This window comes from Nyctibius grandis, chromosome 1, assembly GCF_013368605.1.
Source record: "Nyctibius grandis isolate bNycGra1 chromosome 1, bNycGra1.pri, whole genome shotgun sequence".
Classification (NCBI taxonomy): domain Eukaryota; kingdom Metazoa; phylum Chordata; class Aves; order Nyctibiiformes; family Nyctibiidae; genus Nyctibius; species Nyctibius grandis.
Window position 1 is genome coordinate 99333032 of NC_090658.1, and position 13944 is coordinate 99346975.

At 36.5% G+C, this 13944-nt stretch overlaps 1 protein-coding gene across 1 annotated transcript in view; it reads right to left on the reverse strand.

Annotated features, from left to right (window-relative positions):
* The window catches only part of ADGRB3 (adhesion G protein-coupled receptor B3), a 492392-nt gene that overhangs the window by 271789 nt on the left and 206659 nt on the right, over positions 1–13944 (reverse strand). The window contains exons 3-6 of the mRNA XM_068399003.1: positions 13293–13454; positions 5802–5966; positions 1888–2052; positions 827–991 (exon numbers count right to left, since the gene is read on the reverse strand). Coding sequence (XP_068255104.1) covers positions 827–991; positions 1888–2052; positions 5802–5966; positions 13293–13454 — 657 coding nt within the window. The remainder of the gene's footprint in view (positions 1–826; positions 992–1887; positions 2053–5801; positions 5967–13292; positions 13455–13944) is intronic.

A 13944-nucleotide genomic window follows, 5' to 3' on the forward strand; every position in this document is an offset into this window, starting at 1 on the left:
AACACATAATTTCCCAAGTGAATGGCTAAGACATCCTACACGACTTAGACCTTATTTTGTTATTTTACACCTATCCAACAATGCATTCTTTTACTTTAGGACAATGTGTCTTTACAGAAAATATGATCATATTCACCAGCTGTTCTTTATTCATCACTTTTGAAGAAGCTCAAAAGTAAACTTTTATTAGCTTTCAGTGGGGAAGACTTAAATTTTTGGGGAGGGCAAAGTAAAAAGTGCTGCAAAGAAATATATTTAAGCATTATATTAAAAAAGGAAAGATGTGCGTTTTTTGTTTTAAATTATTTTCCTTTTTATAAAATGTTGCTCACGTATTCATTTGTTCTATACAGTACAGTAATGTTCACTTTTTCCCTTATCTTTACTGCACTGAAATTTACCCCAAATGTATTATAAAGACATATCTTGTACACTGGGTAAAAGAAATTCCATGATTTACAAAGCCAGCCCTGATATTCTGAGAAACAATGCATTCAGAGAGTACTTCTATAGCAAATCATCGCCACTCCAAATAATGTAGGCATACCTAGGCAATGAAATATTTTTCTGATAACTTTCTATACTGTGGCATTCTGATTTATTTAAAACATGATGCATTACTCATATATCCAATAGGGATAGTTTATACCTAGCTAAACAACTCTACTGAGAAAAATAGCAGTGACTTGTCTAAAGCCAAGCCAGATATGGCTATTTATGGCTATTGTTTTATGGACATTGATCTTGTAAATAGATAATAAAGATGACCATTAAAGTAAGCCATAGTGTAGTGTAGATAATAACAATGATAATATTTGTATCTCACCAGGACACCTCTGTTCACTGCACCTTCTAACTTCCTCTCCAGTTCCTTCACACTGTTGCCCAGTCACAGCAGCACCTTGACAGATCCTTATCCGTCTCTCCCAGCCACCGTCACAGGATTTGGAACAGCCACTCCAGTGGCCCCACTGGTTCCACTGGCCATTTGCTGTTTGGAAGAATACAGTTACAGTGGTGACATAATGAGTCATAAAGGAGGATGTATAGGTTATTCTTTACTTGGGTAAGAGAAGAAAGCCTCCCAGACAACTAATAGTAACAGAAGTGGTAGATGTAGGTGCATGGAAGATGGGGAAGTCTCTACTTGTCTCCTAAATATGGGATTGTTATCTAAATGACTTGCATCTTGAGATAAAATAAAAAGAATTGGAGCACATTGACTTACACTTAGACTGCAAAACATTGCCTCCTTTTCATTTTTTTTCTATATACTTGTATAGTGCTGTTGTATGGTAATGAAACACATTTACAACGTGTATAACTACCCTGTAAAAAAGTTAAATAAAAACATCTTTGCATGTCATATTTCAGGAGCTTGATTTTACGTGCTCTGACAGTGCAAATGAGGCTTAAAAGCAGGTATAAATGTAATTTACCCACCCTGCAAGGCTGCTTTTGTACTGCCAGAGGATCATAAAGCAGTCTCAGTGTAAAAGGGAATCAGTTCATACAGATTCACTTTCTAGGTTTGTGAAACACTTTATTAAGTTTTTTAGGCCTCAAACATATCTTTCTAAAACTCTTGAATGTCCTTTAAACGGTGATAAAACCAAAAAGCTGATATGCAGCCCCTCATGCAGTCTTTCTGAATGTGCTCTTTAGCTTACCTCCACGTGGCTCACCAAATAAAAAAGAGCGAGGCCCCAGGCCTCCCTCTGGAGGTGGTTGCTCCGCCCTTTTGCAGCCCACTGAGGCCTGCAGCGGCCCAGGAGCCTGCTGGTGTACACCCAGTTCCCGGCTCAGAGCTACTGCCAAGACCGGACGCCGAGTCTCTCCTGAGCAGGAGAGGCAGAGCTGCAGCTCCCCGCGCCAGTCGGTACTCACCAGTGCACTCGGGGTTATAGCACTCCCGGCTCTCGGCCCAGGGCCCTCTGCACTCGGAGCCGCCATGGGCTGCTGCGGTGCACTGCCGGCTCCGCTGCTGGGTGCCGTTTGAGCAGGTCACCGAGCACTGGCTCCACGAGCTCCACTCCTGCCACTGTCCGTCGACTGCCGCGGCAGGCACAAAAGAGATGGACACAGCAGAGTTACCACCTAAGTCGGGCAGGGCCTCGTGGCTTCCTTCTAGGTTGGGGGGCTTCAACTGAGGCCCGAATGCAGCCCCTCAGATTGGGCCTAGCCTGGGGACGCTTGACTTCTTACAGCAATCAACACAGAAACCACCATTATGAGCTACTTTTAAATCATTTGAAACTGTTTTCCCTTTTCTTCAAGTGAAGAACATCTCATCTCCTCTAATTGTACACTGATACAACAAAGGATAAATTATGATTTTGCTCACATACCATACAGTTTGAAAGACCTTATTAAAAACAAGGCCTTGTTAAAAAGACTGGTCTTATCTTTTTAGGCAAAAGTGTGGGTCAATCTTGTCTCATGTAAACTCTGAGCCCTTGAAAGTGATTTATTACAGCTGTGGTGATCACTCAGATGGGTCAGCTTATAAGATTATTGGTCCTGACTGTGAAATTAGGTCTCTTTAGTTGAATAGGAAAAGTAAAACAGGAGTTACCACTTTGCCTCACATACAGTCTCTGTTCTCTACACTTACAATGCTGAATATGCTTTTATCATTCATCCTCCCTGAAAGGTAAATGATCCTAGTTCTTCAACATTCTTTTGAGATAAAATGCAGGAGGACAGAAACGGCCTGCCTTCCTCCTCAGGTCTGCTTCTGTGTTTGCTTATTGCGTAATCTTCTTTCCGGATTTGTCAAGTTGAATTTTTAAACAATATAGATATGATGAGTAGTTCTGTATTTATTATTTTGTATTAGCCCATACATTTGAGTATGGATGAATATTCCTATGAGTAAAGGTTTAGGACTGTTATTTTTAATTTCATATATCAGAAAGCTTCTTGAGGTAAATGAAAACAGTAAAAAACAAAATAATAAAAAATATAAACCAAATAAGTTTCCATACAAGTGAAAAATTATATGGTCTATAATAGACAATAGGACTAGACTGTATTTTTGAAAACGGGTAAGCATTATGAAATGTGTTACTACTGATTGTGCTAATTCAGAATCCTGTGTTCCTAAAGACTTCATCAATTCAATCATCAGTTCCTCATTCCACCTGCAGTTATCCAGTATTAACTCAAAATGTAGGTTGTAATACAATTTTGATTAATAATCTTTCTTGAAAACCTGTTTTTATAACTACTACTGCCATAAAAGCACCACCACTGAAAATGAGTAACATAACTTGGCACACTCACCAACCCCTGATTTCAGGATTATTCTAAAGGAGGGCTGGAGTAGTAGCTTCCTAAGTTGACGGTGCTACTAATTAAAATAGGAAGCAGAATCTTTAAGTTAAGTTAGTGATTTAACATACTGTATCTGTATGGGTGCGCCACTATTTAGTGGAATACAAAGTGAACTCTTACTGTTGCCTGACAGAAACCACAGAACATTTCCAACAGTTCATCTATACTATCCGTTATTTCTAATGCCCAGGATTTCAGCAACCAGAGAATTAAAGGAAGAGAGTTTTTGAGGCTTTTTCATAAAGTTCTATATTAAATATTCTATGTAACGCCTGGTTGTGAACCACTCTTAATGCAGATGCCTCTCAAGCTATGAAGCTGCGCCCTGATAATTTATTCAGCAGAAAATGGAAATCTTTCCAAACATGGAAGATAGTTGCATTCATTAATCATAAAAGCTTTATGTGAAGAGGAAAACATTATGGAAATTACATTTCAATGCACCCTCTTCAGTTTTATTCATTGCTATATAGTATTATTTAGGGTAGGAATGATCGAATCGATTATTATAGCATCTTTGAAGAAAACTCATTCCGTGGCTTCTCATATATATTTCATACATCTCCCTTCTTTATCTTTAGGAGCAAATAGGGTGTGAGTTTACAGGCTGCCCAGAGAGGTTGTGGAGTCTCCTTCTCTGGAGACATTCAAAACCCGCCTGGACGCGTTCCTGTGTGATATGGTCTAGGCAATCCTGCCCCGGCAGGGGGATTGGACTAGATGATCTTTCGAGGTCCCTTCCAATCCCTAACATTCTGTGATTCTGTGATTCTGTGAGTTTTCTATTTCAGAAATACTGTTAAAAGACTAAAGAATTCAACATGCAGATTCCCTTATAAAATTGAACATTCAAATTACAACAAATCTTAACATTCTGCAAAGATTTAAACTGTTACTTTTCGATGTAACCAGTACATAACTTCCTCTGGTGAAAGTCATTTAGGTCCAAATGCCTGTTCAAAAACCAGAATTCTCAAATAACTGCTTATTTTGACAGACTAGGTGTAATATCTTTTGTGTTTCTTTGCAATATTGAACTGAATACATTAATATCTTCTCTGCTATTTTTATTTGGCATTTTTCGTCAATTCTGCTTCATGCACATATATCATGCTAATTACTTTTGCGTAGGCACATGTAAAATTGCACAGCTGCCAACTTGGCCAAAAACTGGATTAATTCAAAATTTTTGCAGCTGCATTCAAGACTAAAACTTTTCCACAAATTTTGTCCTGAAGTTGGAGTATGCTTTGCTGACCAGAAGAAAAGCAAAGTTCAGGTTTAATAAAAATCTAAGAAATTTAGTTTTAATTCTGTGAGGCATTAAGTTCCATTTTTTCCTTCATCTCTGTTTTCAAATCATCAAACAACCATTTGCTAATGAAATGTCTATCAACCCTTTTCAGGAAGAGCTCTGGTCACGGAGAATATATTTGCAGCAGTGTTGTGAACTGTGGATATTCAACAAGCCTGCTGCAAGGGCAACCTTTACACTGTCAGACAGAACTCATGAAAGAAATTTCTCACATTACAGCTACCTTTTTAATACCTAAGTATTTACAATGAGTTCAATAATTACATATATAATCTTCTTTATGGTTATTGAACTCACTGTAATACTCAGGTATTATATGCATATATACACACACACATATACATATATATGTGTATGCATATATACGTACATACATACATATATATACACACATATGGAAAATTTTGACCAAAATTAATCATAACCTATGGACAAAAATTTTAAAATCAATTTTGAAAGAATACATGATTTTTTTGAGTTAGTTTCAGTTTCAGTGGATGGAAGGTTTAACATGAAGCCCATGCATTGTTTACTTGGTTAGGGGTAGTTTTTTGAAAGTGGTTTAGCAATCTACTGACAGAAATGAGGCACTTAAAATTCTTACCATAAGGGCTTAACTGGGATTCAAAAAGTGCCCTAGCTTGTGTCAGCTTTCCTCTCTGCACACATGTAAATAATATTCATTTTGAATAAATTAATAGCAATTAAAATTTTACAGTTTCCCAAGTATGTTTGTTGTATGATGAATAAATAATTACAGTGAACATCCAAACAAATATATTTCATACTGATACGGTGGACACAAACTGTGTGACCTCTGAATGTCTCCCTTTAAGCCACACTCAGAAAGTTGCTTGCCTTTTGGTTCTCCAAGACCCATCCTGAATCAAGATTTCCTACACAACATACTGTACCCTACAGAGACAGTATCTTGAAGAAACTAAGAACTGTCTGCTTGTGTAGTATCTCCAACAGAGTTACCATCCTGATTATATCCTTTAATCACTACAGTCAGTATTATGAACAATATTACCCTGTCTACTCACTTTGCATAACATTTTTTATCTATGTGCAAAGGGTAATAAAGAAATCACAAACAACCCACATCGAACGCGCTGTAACAAAGCAGACAGTTGCTATATGAGCTCACCAGGGCAGAGTGCAATATTGCAAGGTTTATGTTGTGTTTCAGGTCCATCACATGATCTTCCCCCATACTGGGGAGGTATACATGACCTCGTCCTAGTTCTTTGGCCTCGACCACACGTGAATGAACACAAACTCCAAGGTGACCATTCCTCCCAAACGCCATGTACTGCAACAAACCAAACAGATTTTAACCAGAAACAGACACACAAGTAACAGAAGGATTTCAAAATAAACAAAATCAATGTTTTAAACGGGAATTATTTTGCCAACTTCAAGGAAATCAGTACTTAGGTAATCTTTAGCATTAGCAAATAAATCCTTCATGAAATTTAATTAATTTCAATTCAAAAAGTATATTGTCTCTAAAATATATTTAACTTTGAGCCATATTCTCTAATCTTTAAACTAAACTCGCTACCACATTGTGTTTTCTTTCACTCTTTTAAGAAAGAGGGTTTCCCTTTTCAAAAGTTAGGTATGATATCTTTGGTGCTTGACTTGAGATATGGTTAATAGCCCTGATTTCCAGGAGACTAGCCTTTGTGAAAATCAGGCATATACTTTATGTCTCAAGGCAACTTTAAAAGCTTGAAGCAATCAAAATTAAGCTTTCTTTTGAAAATATAAGAATAAATGCAATAATTTCTTACTGTGTTACCATTATAAATTGGGGCTGCCATCTTGCAATTCTTTCACTTGTCTAAATTCTGGCGGAAACATGGCAGCACATGTGCTTGATTATCTTCCTCAAAAATTCCAAGACCACATAAGCAAAAGAGATATGCACTATTTCCTTACATGAACATATTCATTGATTTAAAATACACAGTAATACATGCATGACTATCTTAAAAAAATGTTCACTCAACATACTTCAGACTACACAATAAAATACAAACATACCAATATTTTTATTTTCGGGTATTTCATAGAATTATTGTAAAGGATCATAAAAGATGCATCTTTCTCTACCTTAATTTTTTTCCACTGTAGGAGAAACTAATATACATATCTATATGAGCTTATATACCATATGCATTCCCTTTTCACAAAAAAAATTGGAGTGAAATTTTCAGAAAGTTTTCTAATATATTACAGTCAAGCATGTACTGGTAAGACAATTCCATACATGCATTGGTAAAAGAGTTCCTTATAAATTGCAAAATACTGCAAAACAAACTTTAGTTATTTTTCTTCTGCTTAAATAAAAGCAGTTGCACAGGTTTAAATTCGGCTGTGTGAAAACAGGAATGTAGTAATGAGAACTGTAGTAATGCTAGGTATTTAAGAAAAATCCAGAGACTTAGTACCCAGACTGAGCATCACACTCGGTATCATATAACTCTGTGTGTCTCTGCAGCTCTGTCTGTTTCAAGGGTGTCTGGAGGGTGAGACAGTGTACAACATCTTAGTGTATCATTGGTAATGGTTCACAACATTACAGAAGAAACAGATTTTCTGGTTTGTCCTCACTTTTTTCGATCACTGTGAAAGAACTTCTCAAGTATAGGTTTCCTTTGCCCTGAAGGCACATATCACCTGCCCAGTTTCTACAAATAAATCCCTTTTCTTGTAGAGATCAGAATAACACTTCTTGAGGTGAAATTCAGTTGCCTATGGTGCAGAAGGAGGTTCAGCTCCCTGGCATATTATCACAAAACCATCAGCAAGATCAAGGGAAATTCTGCATGTAGGTGAGTTCTATTGCATTTCATTAGAAGTAAGGAAAATTGTCGTTTCAGATGCTATGCTGAGGTAAAAAGCTTGTTAAGTAACTTCTGAGAAATTGTACCTGACAGAAAATGTCAAGCTTCATTCAGGGAAGATTTTAACCCACTAGATAACAGCTCGGTTGGTGAAAGGTTTTTTAGTTGGTCACGTACAAGTGGTCAAAAAGCACAATAATTATTCCTCATCCTACATGGCTAGCTTTATTAAAATTATCTTATTCTAAATATCACATCAATCTGCATTACATTAGCAAAAAAAACCCCTCAGGAACATTCCAAATTAATGTTAAAGTGACAGATTTTAGTCTAGTTATTTTAGAATCCTTTATTAACTGTGACATTTTGGTCAAACCCAGGAAATCTAACTCTTCTAAAACTAGTAAATTGATGACTATATCTGCATATAATCCCTTACATTTCATCTTTTCTCAACAGGTACTATACTTAGTACTAGTCTGATCCAGCTAGTCTGATCCAGCCATATGATCTGAACATTTTTTTCTCTTTGGTTAAGTATTAGATTCTGAATCCAGACATATCTCTAAGACTCCAAATTTATTATCATGTGAGAAAAATTAATGAGAAACCAATTTTTCAGATCCGATTCCAAAAAGTAGTCAGTAATAACAATGATATAATTTCATCTCCTGATACCACAATGGTTGATTAAGATGCTCAGGTGCAACAAGAAGAACTTCAAAAAGTACAAAACATGGTAAATCAAAACTAATCCAAATTAGAAAAAAATATTTTGTCAAAAATAATAAATCAGAAAGGTCTTGACTCTATGTAGACACAGGCTGAGGTTTTTCAGGGTACATATGAGTTTAAATCTATTGTTTAATTTGGAGTTTTGATTTGATGCTGTCAAAATGTTGTAAGTTAGTTATCTTCATTTAAAAATGACAAAAACATGTGCTGAGGTGCTCTTTAAAGATACTGTCTTGAGCCAAAAGTTTGTATATCTCTTCTGGCAAGAGTGACTGCATGTTAAGAACAACACAGAATAATTCTTTTGTGGTTTTGGATCTGAACATAATCTGAAACAAAATGTTTCACTTTGGGTGGACTCAAACTTACAGCACCCTCTATTTGTGGTTTAAAGTAAGCTGTGTCCAAAATCACCTTCCGTGACAAATTTTACCTCATTAAGTAAAAATTTCACAGTACTTTCTTGTATCTATAGACTTGTATATCTGAAACCAGTAAATAACTAATAAAGTCAAGGACAAAAAAGGCATAACACTAAGAAAACAACCAATGTCAGCAAACAAATATCAAGGAGAATTAATCTGTTCAATGCATCACGGAAGTGTCCAGTATTATCTAGATCAGCTTTAAAAGAACATCTTAATTTAAAATTTCTTACCTTTGAATATTTTTCTGATATTTCACTTACATTTTCTTTCTTTAATACCATTTTCTAAATGCAAAAAAACCCTATAACATCTGATGAATTACAGCCAGATGAGCCATGCCAAACTGCACCAGATGGAGAGCTGGCCCACAGAGGAGTTACTGTTTTCTATAACACAATTTCAGATGCAAGATTCGTTATTTGGGACAAAAATATTCAGATTATTGCCAACTTATCTGTCAAAAACATTGCTAGCACAACGAGTTTGGATTACTGCAGAGCATCTCTCCCTTCTCTCTGCCACTCTGTGAACCTAATCATGTTGAAGTGAACACCCACAGTGTTCACAATATGCAACTGCTGTGAAATGGGAGGAGGCGTGAGGCCATGCTGGCCTTCATCCTGCAAGTATATTTTGGGATATTTTTATTGGGGTTTAAATGCTTTTGATTTGTTCAGCTTTAAACTGAACAGATATTGGAAAGTGATTATGGCTACTGACGTTTCATTGTAAGCGGTATCATAGTTTAATATGGCTGAATAACTGCATCTAAGCAGATGCTACATTAAAGGAGTTTTTTAAATTAAATTAGAGGGTTTGTATGCACAAATTTAAACTTACTTAAGTGCTATAGTTTCTTTAGTATAGCTTAAATTGTCCAGTCAAAAATCCTTCTTAAATTTGTAATATGTAAACTCAGCAAACTTTCTGACCGCTGCCCTCTAACCTTCACGTTTAAGTCATACAGCTACTCTACTTCTGCCATGCCTCTTTCTAATTATAAACCTAAGTTTTCCTTACACTAATTTTCTTCCTCTCAAGTGAAAGCCTGAACTTCCAGAACACAGATTACTTACAATAAAGCTATAGGAATTAAAAAAAGATAGGGCTAATTTCTCTGTAATGATTTTGTTAGAGTACCATGTGGGCACAGAATACATCAAAAAGTGCAATGTTTCAGCAATATGGCTAAACTTCATTGATATGAGCCCTGAGAAAAAAAGGGAGATAAGTAAAGCAGCCTTAGCATATCACACCAGCCAAAACATAGCTTTTGAGCATACAAATGTTTGAAATGGTTTAGGGTATTCCTGCTCCTGCCATGTCTTGCTTTATCCGTAAGCCTGAAAATGCTGAGCTTCAACTAAATTTTGTGGTAAAAGTTGTTGAAGGCAATGGAGAAGGAGAAATAGAAACTTATTGAGATGATCTACAGGCATGGAAATTCCATGTTCTCTCTTCTTGACGTTTTAGCTGTGTTAGAAATGATCCACTAAGCTGAAATGAATGAGTGGCACTGCAGTACTGGATCCTGAGATGTCCTTGCTCACAAAAGAACCAGTAACAACAATGGTTACCTGAGCTATGTTTTGTTGCCTACTATGCTGCACTTTTCTAGAAGGCTCTCGATTGCAAGACAGACTGAATTACCTAATGGACTCCTCCCCCTGAAATAGTATTGGTCTGGAACAAATACAAACAAACCAAAAATTATGTAAATAATGGTTCCTTCATTATTTTACTTGGATTATCAGTAGTACTATTTTGAAATTTAAGGTTTTATTTCAATACTAATACATATGTATATATGTATATAATGATGAAACTGGTGAATCCCATTCTCAACATTTTCCAGGGCAGTAAGATCACAGAGAGATGTATTCCCTAACATCCCAATGAGTATCTTGGACACTAAAGGCAGTATATGAAGGCAATAGATGAAAATACTCTGGAAGCCTTGCATTAGTATTTTCAAGTTTAACAGGTTCCTTTGAAGCTTGTGGATAGATTCTTGAAGTATAGTTCAGTAGGCCATTCTGCATACTTTTTTATTTTGAAGGGGCAACTTTTTGATTAGGAAACATTATTTCAGCTCTCAAAATGCCCCTCCCTCCCTTTTACTAATCATGTAAACATATAATGAATATGCCCCAGTAGATTTTGCATTTGTAGGTTACAAGGAGAGACCACTGTTATGTTGTTGTATGTTTCTTGCTTCCAGTTTACACTCTATGATGTAAAATCTGGCTGTGTTAACAGAGTCCAAAAGCTGTATGAAATGAGTGGTACAGGTCTGGGTACACAGGCCAGATCACAGCTATTTATGCATATGCTCGATTGTTTTGTCAAACGTGTGTTTTAATTATACTAGTGTACAAACTATGCATTTTGTTATGCATGGACCAGGGACAATACTGAACTATGCAACTCTCTGAGTCAGGAAACATAATATAATGAGGACAGTGAATATTTAGGCTAGTAATTAAAGGGATGTTTGAAAAATTAATGGAGATGTGACTAGGAAAAGCACATTTCTAAATTGTTGATCTTGCACACTGCTACACAGGAATGACCCTGTAGCCAGACAGGAATGACCCTGTAGCCAGACAGAGTGCAACATAAATTAAGAGAGTTATTGTAATTATGTGAAACAACATGCAAGATTAAGCCCAGAAGACTAATTATTTAGGAAACGTAACTCAAGATACATAAAGATTATCAGAATCAGCTGTGGTGATCTGAAAATGAAAATATCTTGGCAGTGTCACTTTCAGCCAGTGAGAGTTGGTAGCCATTGCTCATACTGGGTATCTGGAAACAAAAGCCATACCCTGAAGTGGGAGTTCATGTGGTGTAAGGAAAGAGCTCCTTTGTGACCTGAGAAATACAGAGCAGCCTTTTAGTGCGAGCATTGTTTAGAAGTTTGTTAGACAATGTGATTTTTAAGAATTAACTTTTTCCCAGTTTACTTTCACAGCAAATTAATTATTTTGGCTTTTGCATTAGATGGATTTTTTTGGTTTTCCTTCCTTACTGGAGAGAATGAAGATAAAATTCTGTAAAATTAGATGATTTAAACACCTTGCCTCTTCTTAGGTAATACAAAATGAGCAAGAAAGTATCTCATTGTGAGTGCGGAACTGTGTGTTTTCATGTTCATACTTCACCCGGTTTCAAAGGAACCTTTATCTTTGTTTGGAAGGTTTGTTCTTCTCTTTTATAGTTCTCTTTTTTCACTTCTTATTTTTGTACTTTCAAGTTGAGAGTTCTTTTGCAATGTATCCCACCTCTGGCAGAACTTAAGCTAGCCTAACCTTTTTAGAAATAGCTGCCACTTTTGTATGGAAACACTTCAAGTGATCGAATTCAGCCCTGCCTGGGGGTTTCTACCCTGAAATATTAGAAAAACCCATGTGAATTGCTTACCTAAAGCAGAGTAGTAAATCATTAGGTGTTGAGAGCAGTTCTTATTACAGTGATGGTTTATCTAGATACAATCTTTTAAGTTGCTTTCCATTACAGAGGTTCCCTAAATGCTTATAATGCTGATACACAGACTCTGATGGGATCACGTATGCACTTCCCATTGGATATTTTTCAACACACAGTAACAACGTGAGAGTTTGATTCTATGTGTTACTACTCATTGAGATAAAGTCCAGAGGATTCTCTGTGTATTACAGTTTAGTTTACTCAAAAATGGAGTGAGCTTCCCCAGAAGCTGAAGATGGCTCACCACCCTCCTGGGATCAAATGTTACAAAGAGCTGAGAAGTCTGTGCATCTGAAGGGAGGCATATAAATTTTTTTGTGTTTAAACACAGCAGAGGAAAATTAATGTAGTCACAGGGCATATGCCTTCCCTTTTGCTTCCCATCCCAGATTAATCAGATCCACAGGTAGAGACTAAAGAAACAAGATGTGCCCTTTCAGCCACTAACTCAAACGTGCCTGTCTCTTCTCCTTAGTGTATAACTACTGCTGAACTCCAACTATGTCCAGATCTCTGAGACAAAAGGAGTAGGGAAACTGTGACGCAACATACTGATGACCTTTACTTTGTGTCAGATGTAAGAGTTACTTTTTGTCTGATCTTTCTTCCTTTGATGGGTAGCTGTTGCTCTTTCTTGCTAGAACAATGTAAAGGAAAGTCCATGAAGACATTACTGTGCAGAGAACATTGTCTGGCCCATTGTCTAGAAGACAGTATTCTAAACAGCGAAACAACTGCAGTATGGAAGAATATATGTTAACCCACCCTGTTAATCACTCTCTGCTTCTTAATGTATTGATGATCTGGATTTCTTCCCTAGTTTGTATTTTGTATTCACACTATACCTTCTCTTTTCTGAGTGAAAATCAGAGAATATAGACTTTTTTAAAACGTCTGATACTGTCAGAAAAAAAGGGACTCTTGTTCCATATCTTGACTGTTCTGAAAGTAAAAATAACACTCTACATGACAAAATTTCACAGCTGAACAGAATTACATTTTTCTGCTCTAATTGAAATGCCCTTATCAAATTCATGTTAATAATAATAATAATAAAAATATAGTTTCAAATTCTTATCATTATACAGTTCAAAAACATCCACAATTTTATTTATTGGCTGCTAACACTACCTGGACAGAGGGCAGTGTTATTGCAAACCCTTGATTCTCTTAAAGGGCCGCTGCAGTGTGTCCCGTAAGGTGATACACAAGTTCTGGTTCGCACCTGCGACCCTTGACCACAAGTAACTGAACACGTACTCCACTGGGCCCACTCTTCAACACCAGATTCACCTGTATTCAAGACAACAAACACACATGAATATAGACATAAGTATTAATGAGACCCTTTTTTTGCTGGAGCTCATTATCGTCTGCTCTTATAAATCAAAGACAAAAGTACCACACCAAAATAAATATTTAGAAGTTTATGGAGTAAAGCAGCTGTGAAAATGTTCAATGAAAAGAAAATAAAGACACCTACAATGCTGCAGTCACATAACGCCTGTCAGAGGGAAACACTTTGATCACTTAGCATCATTTAGAACTTTATGAAAGCTGCTGCCCTTCAACGTTTCAGAAACAACACTGCGCTCAGGATGCTTAAAGAACATAGACAACTCTTTTTATGTAATAGCAAAGGATTTATCTTCGATATTTATACTTATGGCTCTAGAATGAAGGCTAGGTAATAGTTTAAGGAACTCTAGCAGTAAGGGAATTCTGGTTAAAAAAAACCAAACAAACACACCAACCCCCTAATTTTTTATCTTTTCTTCAGCAG